Below are 20,145 nucleotides of genomic sequence, written 5' to 3' on the forward strand. Positions count from 1 at the left end.
TCGCTGTGTTTTAAGTGATGAATTTAGGGGCACCTGACTGGCTCAGTTGGTAGAGCATCAGTTCTTGATCTCAGGGTCGTGAGTTCAAACCCCATGTGTGGTATAGAGTTTACTTTAAAAAAAAAAAAAGGTCTTATTTAGACCATTTATTTTTTTAATTTTTTTTTTAAATTTACATCCAAATTAGCATATGGTGCAACAGTGATTTCAGGAGTAGATTCCTTAGTGCCCCTTACCCATTTAGCCCATCCCCCCTCCCCCAACCCCTCCAGTAACCCTCTATTGTTCTCCATATTTATGAGTCTCTTATGTTTTGTCCCCCTCCCTGTTTTTATATTATTTTTGCTTCCCTTCCTTTATGTTCATCTGTTTTGTCTCTTAAAGTCCTCATGTGAGTGAAGTCCTATGATACTTGTCTTTCTCTGACTAATTTCACTTAGCATAATGCTCTCCAGTTCCATCCACGTAGTTACAAATGACAAGATTTCATTCTTTTTGATTGCCGAGTAATACTCCATTGTGTGTGTGTGTGTGTGTGTGTGTGTGTGTGTGTGTGTGTGTGTATCTTTATCATCTTTATTCATCCATCGATGGACATTTGGACTCTTTCCATACTTTGGCTATTGTTGATAGTGCTGCTGTAAACATGGGGGTGTACATGTCCCTTAGAAACAACACACCTGTATCCCGTGGATAAATGCCTAGTAGTGCAATTGCTGGGTCGTAGGGTAGTTCTATTTTTATTTTTTGGGGGGGAACCTCTATACTGTTTTCCAGAGTGGCTGCATCAGTTTGCATTCCCATAGACCATTTATATTTTAATGTAATAATTGACATGCCTTTTTTCCCATTTGTTCTGTTTTTCGTTTCTCTTTTTTTTTTTCTTGCCTTGCTCTGGGTTACCTGAACATTCTGTAGCTTTCCATCTTGACTTACCTAGTGTGTTGTCAAGTATATGTCTTTATATTATTAAAATATTCAGTGACACTTGTTACAGATGGTAAGGCAGACTTTATTCAGGACCACATGGGGAACATGGTAGGGATCGTGTGGAGAGAGCTGAGGCTCACCTCCAAATACAGCAATGGCAAGTGGGAGTTTACGGCCAGGGAGTATGGGGTAGGGAGGTCTGTGGACAAAACATTACTAGGAGGAAACATCAGGGATAAGATGGGGTTCCAGCTAAACTGACCTAACAGGATTCTCACCAAAGGCAGGCCACAGACATCAGACTTCACGTAGGGGTGATGGACAATAAGGAAACTAATCAGGTATCAAGGGTTGGGGTTCTGGTTAAACTGACTTATCAGCGTTCTTACTAAACGTGCGTTTTGTTTTATATTATACAATTTTAAAAAGTTTTTAAAGTTTTTATTTTTTTTAATATGTCTTTATTTTGAGAGAGAGAGCACGCGTGTGCATGAGCTCAGGAGGGACAGAGAGGGAGGGAGACAGAGACTCCCAAGCAGGATCCGTGCCACCAGTGCAGAACCCAACATGGGGCTCGAACCCACGAACCATGACTGTGCTGAAATTGAAGAGTCGGACACTCAACCGACTGAACCACCCAGGTGTCCAAAAATGTGTGTTTTATAAGGAGGTGCCTTATAGGAGGGCCACAGATGGCCCCAGGAGAAGATTTGGGAGCCTGACTAAAGTTTGGTCAATCAAAGAATCTGTCATGCAGCTTTTTTAGTGATTGCTGTGGGTATTAAATTATGTATGTATGTATGTATGTATGTATGTATCTATATGTATATATATATATATCTGTGTGCGTATAGATGTATACAGATGTATATGTATTGATTTTATTGATTCAAACCAGAAATCAATATATCCATATCCAGATATACCTCTATATTATACATATAGATATATAGAGAGATATTTATCTTATCACAGCCCTTAACATCCCTTCATCCCCCCCCCCCTTTTGTATTAAAAGTGACTAGGGGTTGCCTGGGTGGCTCAGTTGATTGGGTGTCTTGAGTCTTGATTTTGGCTCAGGTCATGATCTCAGAGTCATGGGGTTGAGTCCCATGTCGGCTCTGTGCTGAGTGAGCATAGAGCCTGCTTGAGATTCTCCCCCATTTGTGCTCTCTCTCCAAAATAAAAAAATAAAGTTTCTTTTTAAAAAGGTGATTTAACTAGTTCCTCTAGATACTTTTTTTTTTTTTTTTTTTGGACAGAAAGAGAAAGAGTGTGCACACAAGCAGGGGAGGAGCAGAGAGAGAGACACACACATAGAATCCGAAGCAGGTTCCAGGCTCTGAGCTATCACTATAGAGCCTGACGTGGGGCTTGAACTCATGAACCATAAGATCATGACCTGAGCCAAAGTCAGGTGGTCAACCAACTGAGCCCCCAAGTGCGCCTCCCAAGATACATTTATTTTTTTTTTTTTTTATTTTTTTTTTCAACGTTATTTATTTTTGGGACAGAGAGAGACAAAGCATGAACGGGGGAGGAGCAGAGAGAGAGGGAGACACAGAATCGGAAACAGGCTCCAGGCTCTGAGCCATCAGCCCAGAGCCTGACGCGGGGCTCGAACTCCCGGACCGCGAGATCGTGACCTGGCTGAAGTCGGACGCTTAACCGACTGCACCACCCAGGCGCCCCCCAAGATACATTTAGAACTACATCAGACTGTCAGTTATTGAGAAAACTTAAATGGAGAAGGAAAGCCTAGTGCATCTCCTATTTTTGCTTACCATTTTCTTCCTTTTGGTTCCTTCTCTGGCTTCCTTTCCACTTAGATAATTTCCTTCAGCCTTTCCTGCAGGGCGAGTCTGCTGGTCAAGATGGACTTGGTTGTGATCCATCTGAGAATGCCTGGATCCCTCCATTCTGCAGGTGTTTTCTCCCGACATGGGCCCCACGCTGCCCCAATTCCTGTCAGTACTTGAAGCATATGGCCCCCAGCTGCCTGCCTCCATGGTTCTCACAGAGACGGGGATTTTCTTCCTCATGTGGGGAAGCTGTCATTTTCCTCTAGCCACTTTTCAGATTCTGTTTTGGAAGTTTAATTAGTATGTGTTTTGGTGTGGATTCCTTGGATTACCTGTTTGGGGTTGGCTCTGCTTCCTGAATGAGCTGTCTAACATCTTTTCCAGAGAAGGGAATTATTGAGGCCTGGTTTCTTGGAGGCGTTTTTCGGCCCTATGCTGTGTGCCCGTCTGGGACATGTTCTTGCAGTCCACAGGCACCAGAGACTGTTAGAGCATCTCTGGCACAGTTGGGCTTTTTCCTGTCTTCACAGGTTGACAGACTGTCCTGTGCCCTTCATTCTGCTGTGAGCTCATCCCTGAGCTCTCAGGTTCTCGGTTCTTGTATTCCATTACTTGCTCTTTTACATCTTCCGTTTCACTCACTTTGAGATCGTTCTGGTTCTTGGTGTTGCCAGTGATTTTCTTGCTTTCCTCCTTTCTTTCTTCTTTCTTTCTTTTTTAATGTTTATTAGTTTTGAGACAGAGAGAGAGAGAGAGCGAGCGAGCACGGGGACAAGGAGGGGCAGAGAGAGAGGCAGACACAGAATCTGCAGCAGGCTCCAGGCTCTGAGCTGTCAGCACAGAGGTTGACATGGGACTCGAACTCAGGAGCCTTGAGATCATGACCTGAGCTAAAGTCAGATGCTTAACCAACTGAGCCACCCAGGTGCCCCTGACTATCTATGTTATGTTATGACACTCTGGGTCCCCTTGAAACCTGTTCAGGTGGATTTTCCCTCTGACCCTGCTTGAGCAGAAGGACCACTCAGGGTGGGCTGTCCTGTCCTGTTCCTGCCAGGAGGGAAGGAGTCCAGCCCCCTCCTCAGTCTCCATGGGCACCAGGGAGTGGGGCTCCTGACTGGGGCAGAGCTCCAACTGACCACATGGTATCCCTAGATGACCACAGGTGTGGGGGTGGGCGGGGAGGGGTGAACTGTTCCAGCCAGCAGGACAGGAGCCCTGGCTCCCACTCAGCCCTCTCGGAGGCCACTACACCCAGCAGGTGGGGTGTCAGGATGCCTGGCATCAGCCTCATGAGGGTGTTCGTTCTCTGCCACAGGAGCAGCTGGGGGCTGTGGTGTTTTCTGCGGTGCTGGGTAGAGGGAGAGCAGTGATTGCCCGGCTGGCTCAGCTGCTCCTTTCCTGGTCTCGTGGCTGAGACCACAGGCTTTGTTCGGGTTTGTTTTTCTCTGCACCTGGGTGGGGAGAGGGGGGTGTCTCTGGCTTGCCAGCTTCTCTGCATTCACTTCAAGTTGGGATGCATGAGACATAAAGAATGAGAGAGCTCGTCACCTTGAGATTCCTCAGGGTCCACGCCAGCCTTCTTCCTCTCCCCATTCAGACTCCCATGTGTGTTTATGCATCAAGGGCTGGGATTTTAGCTATTCTTAGAGGCAGGAATCAGGGAAAAGTAGCTCTGTTTTAAATTGACGTATTTATGTACTCCATCCACTCTCCTTATAAAAATGGCAAGACTGGACACCTGAGTGGGTCAGTTGGTTAAACGTCCCTCTCAATTTTAGCTCAGGTCATGACCTCATAGTTCATGGGTTCAAGCCCCACATTATACTCCGTGTTGACAGTGCACAGCCTGCTTGAGTTTCTCTCTCCCCCTCCCAAAAATAGACACTAAAAAAAAAAAAAAAAAAAGAAGAGGAATGAGCAAGATTTAGCACAGGAGTGTGTTACATGTTCCCAGTTCCTGTGAAGATCTTCGAATGTTTTGTTGAACTTGCGCCCAGAGTTACCTGTGCCAGTTTTTTCTCCCTTGCAGGGATTATACTGTACATCCTTGCTTCTCCCTGACATGTGAGCATTTCCCCATGAGACAGAAGTCCCTGGGGGTCCCAGGGTGGCTGCGTCAGACTGTGTCAGACTCTGTCAGCAAGTAGAGCATCACAGATCCACCACCTGGCCCTGGCACTGGGTTTGCTTCCATGATGCTAACTTTGTCCACTGTGATTAGTTCCTATTTCCACTTGGGCTCTGTTCCCAGACACCCATCCAAGGCTAAAGTGAGCAGTTTCTACATCTCCTCCACTTTTGTCTTCAGAATCTGCAGAACCAGAACCACACTGCCATCTGAGAGCTCTGATTTCTTTTTTTTTCTTTCAAATTTTTTTTAGATGTGTATTTATTTTTGAGACAGAGAGACAGTGTGACTGGGGGAGGGGCAGAGAGAGAGAGGGAGACACAGAACCGAAGCAGGGCTCCAGGCTCTGAGCTGTCAGAACAGAGCCCAATGCGGGGTTCTAACTCATAAACCGTGAGATTATGACCTGAGCCAAAGTCGGGATGCTTAACCGACTGAGCCACCCAGGTGCCCCTGAGAGCTCTGATTTCTCAACTGTTTACCAACAGGGGCAGTTACCACCTTCAGGGAGAAAAAAAACCTTTTTCCTCGACTCTGTTAGGCTCAGTGCCCCCTGTACATTGAATTGACACAATGCAGAGTCACAGGATTAAAAAGATTTATTTCCTGTGCCTGTGGTTGCCTCACAGAAATGAAATGAAAACCCCAAGAAGGCAGTCAGATCCGCAGGCTGACTGATGCACCATTTTAACCCAAGGCGGTAATTGCAGAGAAGTACAAGACAGAGGAAAGGGATTGTTAGCTCAGAGGGTTGGTAAATTATGGGAAGGCAAGTATTTGGAGAGTAATGGAAAAACAAGGGTACTTGGTCAAGTGTGTTTTGTTGTCTCTGGTCTGGTAAGAGTCCAGTTCTGTCCTCTCTGGAGATGAAGAGTAATTTTGCCCTTGCGGGTGGGAGACCAGGGTGCTTTTCACAGGGAAGCTTCATGTCCTTCATTTAGGCAGATGGGGGAGAGTAGAGAGCTTTTGTTTTGTAAATGTTTATTTTGAGAGACAGAGAAAAGTATTGTGCAAGTGGGGCAGGGGCAGAGAGACAGAATCTCAAGCAGGCTCTGCACTGACAGAACACAACCCTCCACAGGGCTTGAACCACGAACATGAGATCATGACCTGAACTGAGGTCAAGAGTCACTCAACCAAACTGAGCCACCCAGGCTCCCTGGGTAGAGAACTTTGTGATCCTGTTCTCAGTTGACTGAAAGTCCTAATGCCAAAGTGGCGTATTTGGGATGGACCTTCTAATCCCCTTTGAAACCAACATCAGATTCTGTCCTGCAAACCATGGCTTTCTCAGCTCCAGCTTCATCCTGTGGAACTCGTTTGGGAGGACAGGCTTCCATCATACCGACCTCTTCTGGGAGCAAAGCCACTTACAGCTTGTTCAAATGCACCTCTCAGGCCTCCTCTATAGACCTCTGATGCAGAGTGCATCGTTACTGAGATGCCTAGGTGGTTCGTAGGCATATGTGAGTTTGAGAAGCCTGTTCCAAACTCCTGATTCGACTTCACACATTTTTAAATACTCTATTAGTTTATTTATTTTTTTTAATGTTTTAATGTTTATTTTTGAGGAAGAGAGAGAGCATGAGCAGGGGAGGGGCAGAGAGAGAGGGAGACACAGAACTCCAAAGCAGGCTCCAGGCTCTGAGCTTACAGAACAGAGCCCGACATGGGGCTTGAACCCACAGACCATGAGATCATGACCTGAGCTGAAGTTGGACACTTAAAAACTGACTGAGTCTCCCAGGCACCCCAAGTTTGGATAGTTTTTGACAAGTGTCTGCACTCACATAACTATGACCCCAGTCAACATAGAAACATCTCCTCTCTATCAAATCCCAGAAATTCCCCTGTGCCCGTTTGCAAGTCCTGCTCTCACACCCAGGCCAGCCATGATCTCCCTTTTGCCACTGTAGATGATTTTCTCTCATTCTAGAATTTTCTGTAAATGGAATCCTATAGTACGTGGTCTTTTGTGCAGGCTTCTCTTACTCAGCCCAGTGATTTCAGCGTCACTCCCGTGTCTATCAATTGTTCCTTTTTATTGCTGAGTAGTATTCCATTGTACACTGACAGCTGGGTTTACCCAGTCACTTGTCAACCCATTTTGGGTCCTTTCCACTTTGGCCATATGAGTGAGATTTCTAGAACATTTATATGTCTTTTGTGGATACAGGTTTTTTATTCTCTTGGGCGATTATCAGAAGTGGAATTGTTTGTAGGGTAAGGATGTGATTGATTATATGAGAAATGGCGTTTTCTGTGATGGTTTACCAATCAACACTCCTACGTAATGAATGAGAGTTCCTTTTGCTACACATCTTCACATTTACTGGTATTGTCATTTTTTTTTAGAAAAAGTGTTATTTTGCCCATTAAAATAGGTATCTTATGGTTTTAATTTTTCAATTCCCTGTGACTAATGAAGTTTTTCATCTTTCCATGTGCTGTGGATCATTTCTTTTAATCTTCGTGAAGTGCCCAAATATTTTCCCCTGCTTACGGGTTGCTACTGCAGTTTTTGTTTTGTTTTGTTTTAAGTAAGCTCTATACCTAATGTGGAGCTTAAACTCATGGCCCTGAGATTCATGCATACCAACTGAACCAACCAGGCACCCTTCCCCCCACCCCCCTCCACATCTTACTTTGTTTCAAGAACTTTGTAAAATAGGAGTGCCTAGGTGGCTCAGTCAGTTGAGCATCTGATTCTTGATTTCGGCTCAGGTCATAATCCCAGGGTCATGGGATTGAGCTCTGTGTCAGGCTCTGTGCTGAGCATAGAACCTGCTTAAGATTCTCTCTCCCTCTGCCCCTCTGTCCCTCTCCCCTGCTCACACTCTCTCTCTCTCTAAAATAAAAACTAAATTAGGGCGCCCTGGGTGGCCCAGTTGGTTAAGCATCCAACTCTTGATTTCGGTTCAGGTCATGATCTCATGGCTTCATGGGTTTGAGCCCCCCATTAGGCCCTGTGCTGACAGCACAACACCTGCTTGGGATTCTTTCGCTCCCTCCCTAGCTGCCCTTCCCCCACTCATACTGTCTCTGTCTCTTAAAATAAATAAATAAACTTAAAAAATTTGTTTTTAAATTAAAAAGGACTTGTAAAAATATATGTGTGTGTGTGTGTGTGTATATATATATATATATATACACACACACATATGTGGTATATATATATATATGCTGGATAAAAGTCCTTTGATATATTATTGGAAATATTTTCTATCACTCTTCTACAGTTTGCCTTTTCATTGTTTTGATGTCTTATGAAGATTGGACATCAGAGGTCCCGTGTTTTTCTTTTGTAATATATACTTTTTATGTCCTAATGAATCTCTGTCTACCCAGGGTCACACAGAATTTTCTTCTGGAAATTTATAGTTGTGATTTTTTACATATGGGTCTTTGATTCATTTCAAGATTTTGTTGTTTTTGTTCTTTGTTCTGGTTTTGGTTGGGGGTTTTTTTGTTTTGTGTTTTTGTCATGAGGTGTGAGGTTTTTGTGTTTTGTTCTGTTTTTTCAAACAGTTCATTCTATACCACTAATATTACTGATTTTTTTAATGCAACATTGGATTTTTTTTTAATTTTAAAATTAAAATAATATTAACTTTTTTTATAAGAGACACATACGTCTGCAATTTTAAATAAGCTGGTTAAAAAAATTAGGAAAAGGAACCATGAGAAAATAGAAAAACGTGCAAAGAAAATACACTTGGATTTCAAAGAAGACAGATGCAGATTGGCCCATAAACCCATGAGAAAAATGTTCATCGAGAAAAGGGTAGTTCCACTGCTGATTGCTCCTTGCCCACAGTGTCATTAGAACCATAGACGTGGCCTTGCCAGGTTTGGCAAAGATGTGGGTGAACAGTAAGGTGCGTTGCCTGTGGAGTACAGTTGTGGGTACCCCACTGGAAGAACGATGTGGGAATATTTAATATTGGGGAAGAGGTGTGTTCATGTCGACCCTGGAGACACTTGCTCGTGGGCAGGGAGACTGATGAGGGAGTTCATTGGACCGTTGCTCTTAGTAGCAAAGAATTGGGGAAAACCCGAACATTATTGACAGAACCATACTCTGAAATAAGTCCATGTCCTAGAGCTAGCTACATACTACACGCTCAGGGCAGTCTTCAGCCACTAGGGAAAAGTGTGCAGAACAAAAGAATCCTCGCGCAATTCTCCCAAACAGCGTGTTCCATGTTGTTTCACACACATTTTTGCATATATCTCTGAGGATTCCTTAGGAAAATTTCCCAGAAGTAGAATGGGTGTGCTTCTGTTAGCATTCTCTCAAATGTCCAGAAACATGCATTTCTGCTAAGCATGTGTGAGGACCCGTTTTCCTACACCCTCCAGGACCCAGAGGAGCATAACACTTATAATCTTTTTAATCAGATTTAACCTTTGCTTGGGCAAAGAAAAACCAAGAAGTAATTATAAACCTACGACTGTTAAATTTCACTTATATTCCTGATGATTGACCTTTAAAGAGTTTATGGGGCACCTGCATGGTTCAATCGGTTGAGCATCCGACTCTTGATTTCGGCTCAGGTAATGATCTCATGGTTCATGGGTTCAAGCCCCACATTGGGCTCCATGCTGATGGTGCAGAGCCTGCTTGGGATTCTGTCTCCCTCTCTCTGTGCCCCTTCCCTGCTCATGCTGTCGCTCTCTCAGAAATGTGTGGATAAACATTAAAAAATTAATGAAAGACTATGAATTCTTTTTCATGTTTTTAATGTTTTATTTATTTTTGAGAGAGAGTGAGTATGAGCAGGGGAGGGGTAGAGAGAGAGGGAGACACAGAATCTGAAGCAGGCTCTAGGCTCTGGGCTGTCAGCACAGAGCCTGATGCAGGGCTCAAACTCACAGACCGTGAGATCATGACCTAAGCTGAAACCAAGAGTTGGATGCTTAACCGACTGAACCACCCATGTGCCCCCAAAATGAACAATGTTTACATGACATTTATTGTTACCATCCATTTGTCTTGTAACATTCACAGGAAACTTGAAACCCTCACTTCATGCTTCAGCTGGCAGAGATCTTGTAGTTCCATTTTGCAGAGGATATCTTCATTTATTTTTTTTTTTAATGTTTATTGTATTTGTATTTGAGAGGGAGAGAGAGTGCAAACGGGGGAGGGGCAGAGAGAAGGAGACACAGAATCTGAAGCAGGCTCCAGGTTCTGACCTCTCAGCACAGAGCCCAGCATGGTGCTCGAACCCACAAACTGTGAGATCATGACCTGAGCTGCAGTCGGACGCCTAACCGACTAAGCCCCAGGGGCCCTTCTTTATTGTTATGGTATCCTGGTATTATGCATATGCTATCACTTTTTAAATTAAAAATTGCCATGGTTCATGACTCAAAGTATAAGAAAAGTCTCCTTGTCAGGACACCTGGCTGGCTCAGTCGGTGGATCATCCAACACTTGATCTCAGCGTCCTGAGTTCAAGCCCCACCTTGGGTGTGGAGCCTACGTAATTTAAAAAGACAGTAATAAATTTTTTTTAAAAAAAGAAAGAAGGCAAAGTCTCCATGTAGCACTAACCATAGGCCCCTCTATAGCAGCAGGCAGCGTACCAGACTTCTGGACACTTGGCACGTGGGGACCATCTAGACCACCTTCCACATGGGTGCTTTTTCCATGGGTGAATCCCTTAGAGGGATTCCTTCTTGGTACAGACAGGCCCTCGTTCCTCCTCACCGGTGTGTGATGTTCCTGCTGGGAAGTAGCTTAGTTCTGTGACACTGGGCACAGATGTCGGATTCTTTCACTGTCACCTGGAATCATTAATGTTGCAGTGAACAAGCTTGTACTTTGCACATATGCAGCGTAAACTCTAAAAATGCAATGTCTGCGTTGGTGATTCAGTTGGACACCCCCCATGTACCCACCTCGGAGCTGAGGGTGTCAGGCTGCCCCAGCACTGACAAGGAAGCCAGTGAATGATCAGTGGCCATCCTGTCCCTGAGAGGCATCTGCCATTGGGATTATGCTGAACCCGATCCGTGTGAGGTCATCTCAGGCTACAGCTGGGGCAGCCTCTCTGCCTTCCCTTCCTGGGGCTTATGTGGCTGGGGTCTCGAGGGGCTCTGCCCTCCATCCCAGCTTGCTTTCCCCTGGTTCAGAGCTTCCCTGGACTCAGGCATCCTCGTTGTCCCCCTGTGGTTTCAGAACCGGGTTTCTCCTTTCAAGGATATGATTTTCTGCTTCTCCCAAGAGGACTGGTCCCTTCTAGACCCTGCGCAGACAGGCTTCTATGGAGAGTTCATCATCGGGGAGGACTGTGGGGTCTCGCTGCCTCCAAGTAAGACTTACCCCTCTCTCCTGAGGCCAGAGACTGGGGGGGCCGGCATCTGATTGCTTTTCACCCCAGACCTCATGGGCACTTTGCAGATTGACCATCACCCACCCTCTGTCTGCCACATGTAGATCAGGCTCGCCTGGCTGTTTCATACAAAACCAAATGCAACATGTTTCCTGTGCGTCTGGTTTTCTGCCATTTTTTTTTTTTAGCGTTTGTTTATTTTTGAGAGAGCAAGAGAGACTGAGCATGAGTGGGGGAGGGGCAGAGAAAGAGGGAGACACACAAAGCAGGCTCCAGGCTCTGAGCTGTCAGCACATGGCCCAATGCGGGGTTCCAACTCACAAGCCGTGAGATCATGACCTGAGCCACGCAGGCACCCTGGTTTTCTGTCATTCTTCTATGGCTCTCTTCACGTCTGATTTCCTGACAGCCCCAAAGGATATGCGCTCATCCCAAAGCTCTTCCTTTCATGTGCTCCTTGTCCTGCCCCCTCCCTGCATGCCCCATGGCCCCTCATGGCCCCTGCGGGTGCATCTGCCCTGGTGCGGAGGTCCCCCCCTCCATCTGGCCTGGGCTCCTGTGCAGACACCTCAGTGACAACTGTGTCCTCCTCTCCATGAACAGGTGACCCGGGCACCCAGCTGCATCTCTCCCAGGGAGAGGAGAACGAGCCCCGGGTTCCAGAGTTGCAGGACCTGCAAGGGAAGGACGTGCCCCAGGTTTCTTACTTGGGTGAGTGATGGTTGCAGAGGGGGGGAGTTTGCTGCTGGCCAGGGCAGGCCAGCCTCTCCAGCCTCCCTCTGCAGCCCAGTGTCCCCCCCTCCCCCCATCCCACACTCTGTCTTGCTGGAACATGCCTGGCCTCTTCCCTGACTCTTCCAGAAACACTGTGAGGTTTCAGTTCTGTTGGGTGTGGGGATCACTCTGCCCTCAGCCAGAGCCCAGGGTGTGACAGAAGTCTTTCTTACTGTAAGCAGTGCTGGTTTGTGCCGAACAGGTGCCCCCCTGCCCCCAACTCCCACATGTGAGGTCAGGTACTCTCCAGAAGTGAGGCCGGGGAGGAGGAGGAGGAGGCCATAGCTTCTCCTGGCCAGGCACCAGGCATAGCACCTCTGGAAGCCTGGCCAGTCTGGTTTATGTGAGGAAACCAAGGCACAGAGAGGTGCTGGGGCTGACTGGACAGCAGCACAGCTCAGCAGCATTTTCCCACAACCTCCCTGCCCTGGGGCAGTCCATGTCACCAGAACTCCGTGCCTGATGCCATGAGATGTCCACCCCTTCAGGGAGACACACTTTGCACCGTATGGGCAGCAGCTCCACACCTCGGCCCCTCTGGGACCTGAAGCTGGCAAATCAGACCAGGCTGTGGCTCACCACCCCCAGCTGGGATGAGGTGCAGACTCTCCGGCACGTGGAGGCGGCGGCCCCTGTGCTCCCTCTGCCCCGGCTGGGTCTGTATCCGTGGGTGCAGGGCCCCGTGCTGAAGCCTGCACAAACCCCACCACAGAGTGGCGGTGAGCACAGGGATGCCCTCAGGACCAGACGGCATCCACATCCACACGGATTCTGTCTGGTGTCAGAGCCCATGTTCCTGCTGCTGGCCATTCCGCCTTACCAAGCGGCTGCCCAGGGCTGCTCCCAGATCACAGCAGGGCATATGTGAGGCTGGCAACTGCAGGGCAAATCAGTTTCTCCATTTTCTTCTCTGGAAAGACTTCCCAGGTCTCCAGCCATTCCAGGTGGAAGAGAGAAGGAAACGGGATGAGCTGCAGGTGCCCGAGTTCCAGACCTGCCAGCAGACGGCACTCACCCAGAGCACCTGCCCAGGTAAAGGGGGTGGGGAGAGTGGGGGGCGGTGTGCAGTGTGTATGCGAGCAACAATGTACATGGTAGGGGGTGTAGCATGGTGTGTGCTGGTGTGTAGTGTGGTGTGCGTGAGCACATGTCTACCTGCCTGTGTGCTGTGTGGTGGGGTCCATGTGTGCGTGCCTGTGCACTTGGTGTCTGGTGTGAGGCATGTGAAAGTGCACGTGTGTGTGGTGTCCTGTGTGGTGCGTGTGTGCGGCTGGGAGGTAGGGTGGGGTCAGGAACTGGACTCTTCGGGACCCCTGCCAGCTGCAGCTGCTTGGGCTGGTTCTGTTCTGCCTGGATCCCTCAGGTTTGGAGAACCTCCCTTCTTTGCCCTCCTCTGCAGGTTGAAGCAGGGCTGTGATGTAGGGTCAGAGTCCCTGATCTGAGTCCAGGAATTAAGACCAGGTCTGGGATGGCCGAGTTGAGGGGCCCTCTGGACAAGGAGTCAGAGCCTCACAGGAGTGGCCAGCATGCACTCTGAGTGATGGTGAAAGTCACCACCTGCAGAAGCAAGGACTAAAATACAGCCAGCCTTATTGGTCTCGGGTTCAGACCTCCTTCCAAACACCAGACCCAAGCTCTGGTTCTCCCTGGAGCCCACTGGGTCATGGAGATTTCCCTCAGATAGGAAGACGGGCTAACGCATGATCTCTTTGACCCCTGGTGGCATCTGGAGGCAAGACTTGCGTGGGATTGTGGTATTTCCATGCAGCTTCATGCAGGGCCCACAGTCATTTATGTGTGTGTGTAAATCTGTGTGCTGAGGGTGATCGTTCATGCAGGCTTCAGCAATACCCCCAGAGGCATGTTGGGTCCTTGCTGGCACCTCCCTGCCCACAGTGTGTCTCACCCCCACTGGCGTCATTTCACAAGGGGGACGGGTGTTCACCAACATGGAGTGCTCTCACCTCCACTCCCCTTCCTGGGTCCTGACACAGTCTCTTCTGAAATGGCACAGGCCAAGGTTGCCGTCTGAGATTGGGGAGGTGCTGGATTCCCAGGAACAGGCACTGGTTTGTTTTGGTGGCCCATGCTGTGTGACATCAGGGGAGGGGTCTGTACCTGCACAGCCGTGCCCACGCAAGATGCTACGGGCCCATCCATTCGTGCCAATCACCAGTGCATCTCAGTGCTGCACAGAGATGGAACGTGTCTTTTCGCTTCCCACATTTCCTCTGTGAGTCGACTAGTTAATATTCGTTCATCCTTTTTGTTGGCTTTTCCCTGTTCACATTTGGTGAGCTCTGTTTAGGGCCCAAGTGCAGCACCACTGTAAGTTCTCAACGAGATTGTGTGCACTGGGTCCTTCTGGCACCTTCCAAGATGCATACTGTCTTAGCACAGGCTGATTCTGCAAGACAGTGTAGATGGGGCAGCTTAGACGAAAGGGATTTATTTCTCACAGTCTGGAGGTGGGGGGAGTCTGAGATGGTAGTGCTAGCACATCCTGTAAGTAGTTAGGACTCTTCCCGGCTCGTAGACGCTTGCCTTCTCCCTGTGTGCTCTTGGAAGGAGACAACATGGATCTGTCCTGTCTCTTCTCTTCTTGTAAAGGCTCTCATCCCAACACAAGGGTCCCAACACCAGTAGGTCCCACTGTCTAAACCTAGCCACCACCACCCCCACCCCCCACAAAGGCCGCACTGCCTAACGCAGGCTCGAACGTATGAGTACTGGGGGAGACAGATATTTAGCCTGTAAGAGGTACTGTGATGTCTCTGTTGTGCATCTGGGGCACGTGGTCTGAAGTCAGGGGCCCAGGAACACCCTGCACTGCAGATATGAAGCCATGTGGTCAGATGCACAACATCTGGGCTATACCCTTCACATTACCAAGCTGGTATTCTCTGAGAGAATTTCATAGAAACTCAACATTAAGGGCCTCTTACATATATGCACACGATTCTTCCCACTTTTTTTAAACTTTCTAGGTCTTTCAGCCTATAATCTTGTTCTGCATTTTAAAAATGTAAATTTATTCATCGTCTCCTGTTTGGTTTTTGTCTTGTAAGTAAGCCTCCCCACTCTAACATTCTAAGAATATATTTTTTATAATGCCTTTATTTTTTTTTATTTACTTTCAGTCCACGCTGCCCCTCAGCCCCTCTGGCTCTTGGGGGTCTGTTCATTTCCAGTGCACAGAGTGCTCTTCAGGACACGTCAGCTGCGAGCCAAGGCATGTGCCTCTGCTCCCGGCTCACACGCCAGTCTGGCCGTTTCCTGCCTGCAGCACAGCCTGGCCACAGCTCTCCTGAAACCTAGGGCTGCTTTCTCCCTCTGCTTTAAATTTTTCACCTGCCAAACAGGCGTAATCATCATAGTTGCCAGGTGGGGTTACTATGGTTCTTTTTCTTTTTTTAATGTTTATTTATTTATTTTGAGAGACAGACAGAGAATCCCAAGCAGGCTCCACACCGTCTGCCCAGAGCCCAGCATGGGCTTGAACCCACGAACCGTGAGGTCACGACCTGAATTCAAGAGTCTGGACACCTAAAGGACTGAGCGCCCCCGCCAGGTGCCCTCAGATGGACCTCGTTGTTGAGGATTAAATAGTTCATGTAAAAGCATATAGATAGATCAGTAATTCTTGCCTGTTACCCCACCGTTACCCTACTACTCAGTTCAGCGCCCCTGCGGTCCGTCCCCACACACCTTGTACTCATCAGTGCTGAGCCAAGAGCTCCCTGTTACTCTCTTCCTGCTGCTCTGGGCACACCTCGGAGTCTCATGTTACCTACTAGGGATTCTTCACATGGTTGTATTGATGACACACAACAGCATTACTGTTGATTTCTTCCTCCCTCTTCAGAAGCTCCACATCTATTTTTGTTAACTTTCTGATCTGAGTGGATGTCCTCCCATGTGCATTCTATTAGTCTCGGAGGGCTGCGATACCAAGATACCACAGACCGGGAGGCTCAAACAAGGGTGGATTTTCTCAGAATTCTGGAGGGCTGCACGGCTAGGATGAATGAAGGTGGCCACATGGTGGGCTTCTGAGCCCCCCTCCCCCTTCTTGGCTTGTGGATGGGCAGTCTCCTCCCTGTGTTTTCTCGAAATCCATCTCTGAGTGTCTGTGCCCCAATCTTCTTACAAGGACACCTGGTGGAGCAGGTCCTGCCCTAATGACCTCATTTTAACTTAATTCCCTCTTGAAATGCTTTATTTCCAAATATGCTCATATTCGGAGGTACTGGGGTTAGGACTTGGATCTATGGATTTTTAAGGGGGCTGCAGTTCAGCTCATCCACCCTCGTGTCTTGCAAAGTCCGTGTTCTCTTCCCATGCAAAGTGTATTCACCCTCTCTGGACATCCCTTAATCTCTTCCAGCACCAGCTCTGCATCTGTAACCTTTATCTGAATGTCCTGTAGATCAGGTAGAGGTGAGACCCAAGGCACATCCTCTCTGGCTGTGAATCTGTGAAACCACACATCCAGTGCTGTACTTCTCAAAGTGCAGTGCTCAGGCTGGCATAGGATAGACCTTTCATCCCAAAGGGGAAAATTGGAAGAAGAAAGGTTCCCAAGCAAGTTTGAGGCCCAGTAGGGCAAATTCCATTAGAACTTAAGGCTTGGGGCGCCTGGGTGGCTCAGTTGGTTAAGGGTCCGACTTCGGCTCAAATCATGAATCTCGTGGTTCATGAGTTTGAGCCCCACGCCGGGCTCTGTATCAACAGCTCAGAGCCTGGAGCCTGCTTCAGATTCTGTGCCTCCCACTCTCTGTCCCTCCACTGCTTGCACTCTGTCTCTCTCTCAAAAATAAACATTAAAAATTTTTTTAAAAAAAGAAAGGTTGGGGCACCTGGGTGGCTCAGTGTGTTAAAACGTCTGACTCTTTATATTGGCTCGGGTCGTGATCTCATGGTCATGAGTTTGAGCACCAAGTTGGGTTCTGTGCGACTCAGCACAGAACCCTCTTGGATTCTGTCTCTCTCCCTCCCTGTCTCTCTCTCTCTCTGCCCCTCCCCTGCTCATGTGCACACTCATTCATTCTCTCTCTCTCAAAATAAATAAACTTGAACTTAAGGCTTGGGATCAATCTCTGGCCAGCACTCTGATCGCCCTTGGGCCCAGGCTGCTGTAGCATCCTGTCTGCCTGGGGACGGCCATTGAGCCAGCCCTCTTTCATCAAGGCCAACTCCCATGTGTCTCCAGATAGCTCTGCTGGACTACTCTGTGAATCCCAGAAGTCTGACAGCCTTCCTAAGGTCTCTTGCTTTTTAGTCTGAGTTGGCAGCGTCCCTGCTCACAGTGCAGTTCACAGGCATTCAGGTCAACCAGACCAGAGGGTCCTCTGCAGCTCTTTCCTGGATTGCCTCCCCTCCGTGGGTTACACCCAGAATCTCTTTACCAAATGTTTATCCGGCCACTTGGGCATTCTCTCCAGAGCATACGTTGTATTTTGTCAGTGTGGATAAAAGTGGGAATTTTCCAGGTTCTCAAGTCTTTATTCCCCAGGTCTCATGTTGTGCGTGTTCCCCTTAACCCTAGTCCCCTTGGGAACAAGTGCTTCATGGCCCTGCTGCTGCCTGGTGTCTGCCCCATGCTCTGTGGCTTCTGGGTACCCTGCCCTGCTTCTGTATCTCCAGCTCCACCCACCCTCAGGTTCCCTAACCTCACAGAATGCTCCTTCCTCCAGAGGACTAATCCAGAATCAGCATATTTCTGCTAACATCTCAATTCCTGCTAAGACCTCAAGGGGGTCTCGCAGCACTCCCCGCCCGCCCCCACCTCAGGTCCCACATCTCACACAGTGAGGGAAGAGCAGAACCAGATGGGAGCTTGCGTGGTGGGCCTGGGGCTACGACTATCACCCCACTCCCCACCCATCTTCTAACATCACAGACTCAGGATTCATGGATATGTCCGCTGCAGTCTAGAGTATAAAGTACAGAGCAGCTCTACCCATCACCACTGGGGGCGGCTGGCAGGCATCAGAGGTGACACTGAGGGAAAGCTGACCTGGGTGTAGGGTACTGTTGAATAGACCTGAGGTGAGCACAACGAGCCTGACTCCCCTTCAACCCTGAGCCCAGAGTGTGTCACCCAAGTTTGTGCGTGTATATAATTTGGCAAATAATACATCAGTGACTTATGTCCAGGAACAAACAGGGCTGTTCATGTCACAAGTGCCACAGAGCCCCTGGAGCTTGTCAGTGCTCAGCACATGGTAGCTGGTACCTTCCTGGCACTGCCTTTCTAGAATATGGTGTCTTTCTCTTTCCTGACAGCTTTAAACGTGCCCTATGACATTAGGTAAGTGGTGTTAACTGATGTGTAAATGGCCAAGACTTCACACTGACAAATACAAAGTCCTTAGAGCTTGTAGGGGTCTCTGTCTAGAAAGGAGGAAGGAAAGGATTGTGTGATGGGGCCTTAGGGAACAGGACAGGGAAGGGGAAGAGAATCCACTCTGAACCTCCCTGGGGAGCCTTTGCAGGGGCAGGGCTTGTGGCATGGGCAGCAGCACTGAATGAACTTCCGCGTGGCTTCCCTGTAGCCGGAGGGACGCGCTGACCCCCGAGAACGGCCTGGACGAGGAGGTGACCATCGAGATCGTCCTGTCCAGCTCTGGAGACGAGGACTCCCAGCTCGCCCTTACTGCACTGATGAGCCGCGGGGCCCCGCCGAGAAGCCGCGCAGCCTCCCCGCCTCCCACCGCAGCGGCGCAGAGCCTGGGGACGAGGTGCAGACGTCATCCAAAAAGTCCTACATCTGCCCCAACTGCGGGAAGATCTTCCGCTGGAGGGTCAACTTCATCCGGCACCTGCGCAGCCGCAAGGAGCAGAAGCCGCACGAGTGCTCGGTGTGCGGGGAGCTGTTCAGCGACAGCGAGGACCTGGACGGCCACCTGGAGAGCCACGAGGCGCAGAGCCCTAACCGCTGCTGCGCCTGCGGAAAGAGCTTCCGCCTCAACTCGCACCTGCTGTCTCACAGGCGGATACACCTGCCGACGGGTGGACTGGAGCCGGTGCCAAAGACCGAGCCGAACGCGGCGGGGGCCGTGGGCGGGGGCCCGGGCGGCCTGCTAGCCTTCCAGTGCTGTGACTGCGGCGGGCGTCCAGCGGCCGGAGCACCTGGCGCGGCACCGCAGCAGCGCGCACCTACGGGGCACGGCGCAGCCCTTCCAGTGCCGCTACTGCGTCAAGAGCTTCTCTCAGAACTGCGACCTGCTTCGCCACCAGCGCCTGCACTTGAAGCGTCGCTCCAAGCAGGCCCTCAACTCCTACTGAGGCGGCCCGGCCTGGCCCCTCCCGCGGTGCACCTGCCCGGGACAGAAGCTCCGTCCTCCCACCCTTCGCTCTCAGGTAGAAATGAGATAGTGGCCGACTGAGCATGCGCTCTGTCTCGGCCGTGCCAAAAAGCAGGGAGGGTGCGTCTCCACCAGCTGTGACTCTTCATCTCTGCAGGTCCTAGAGAACCGTCCCTCCAGAGCTTCCCTGGCAGGGAGGGATGGGACCACCCCCCGGGGTCTGGCCCTTGCCAGCCAGTGTCAAGTACCTCCCTTCCCCTGTACTGAGGTCTGGGGGTACCTGCACTGCTGTCCGGCAGCAAGAAGCTTGGGGTGTGCTGATGGGCTGAGGGTGGCAATAAGGCAGGGTGCGGCCTGTGGGCCTGTGACCACAGGGCCGAACACCAGGCCGCATCCTGTCATCAGAAGGCTGAGTCTCCATCACCTCTTGGCCCATAGAAACAACCCACTGCTATCAGGCAGCCCTTTTCAGGCTCAAACCGTGCTTGGGGGCTTTATAGCTCCTGCAGAAGGGAAACTCCTACCCTTTTATTTGTGATGGTGTCTGCTTATTAGGGAACAGGAGCTTATCTAAGGCAAAGCCCCATTTTTAAACTGTAGCACACCCACTCCTAAATGCTGTTTCTTTGTACCCTTGAAGGGTCTTCATAGGTGGTTTTGGATGGACGTGCAGTCCATCGAGTCCAGGAAGGGGGGGGCTCAGCCCCCAGTGAGGGTGTCCTGTTGTTTGTCTGGTTGAGCTGAGCCGGGAAACCAGAACCTCACGTGAAGTCATGCTCATGCTCTGCGTATGTGACTTAGTGTGCTGGTTGTGGTCGTTTGCAAGGGCTCCTGCAGAAACCAGATGCCTTAAACAA

At 49.4% G+C, this 20,145-nt stretch overlaps 1 protein-coding gene across 1 annotated transcript in view; it reads left to right on the top strand.

The window, feature by feature from the left end:
• ZNF496 (zinc finger protein 496) overlaps positions 1-19,337 on the top strand; it is a 34,963-nt gene extending 15,626 nt beyond the window's left edge. The window contains 7 exon segments of the mRNA XM_030315430.1: positions 11,051-11,183; positions 11,808-11,915; positions 12,897-13,010; positions 18,267-18,291; positions 18,536-18,624; positions 18,627-19,089; positions 19,091-19,337. Coding sequence (XP_030171290.1) covers positions 11,051-11,183; positions 11,808-11,915; positions 12,897-13,010; positions 18,267-18,291; positions 18,536-18,624; positions 18,627-19,089; positions 19,091-19,268 — 1,110 coding nt within the window. The 3' untranslated portion in view covers positions 19,269-19,337.
• Positions 19,338-20,145: the final 808 nt, after the last annotated feature.

Source organism: Lynx canadensis, chromosome A1 (assembly GCF_007474595.2).
Source record: "Lynx canadensis isolate LIC74 chromosome A1, mLynCan4.pri.v2, whole genome shotgun sequence".
NCBI lineage: Eukaryota > Metazoa > Chordata > Mammalia > Carnivora > Felidae > Lynx > Lynx canadensis.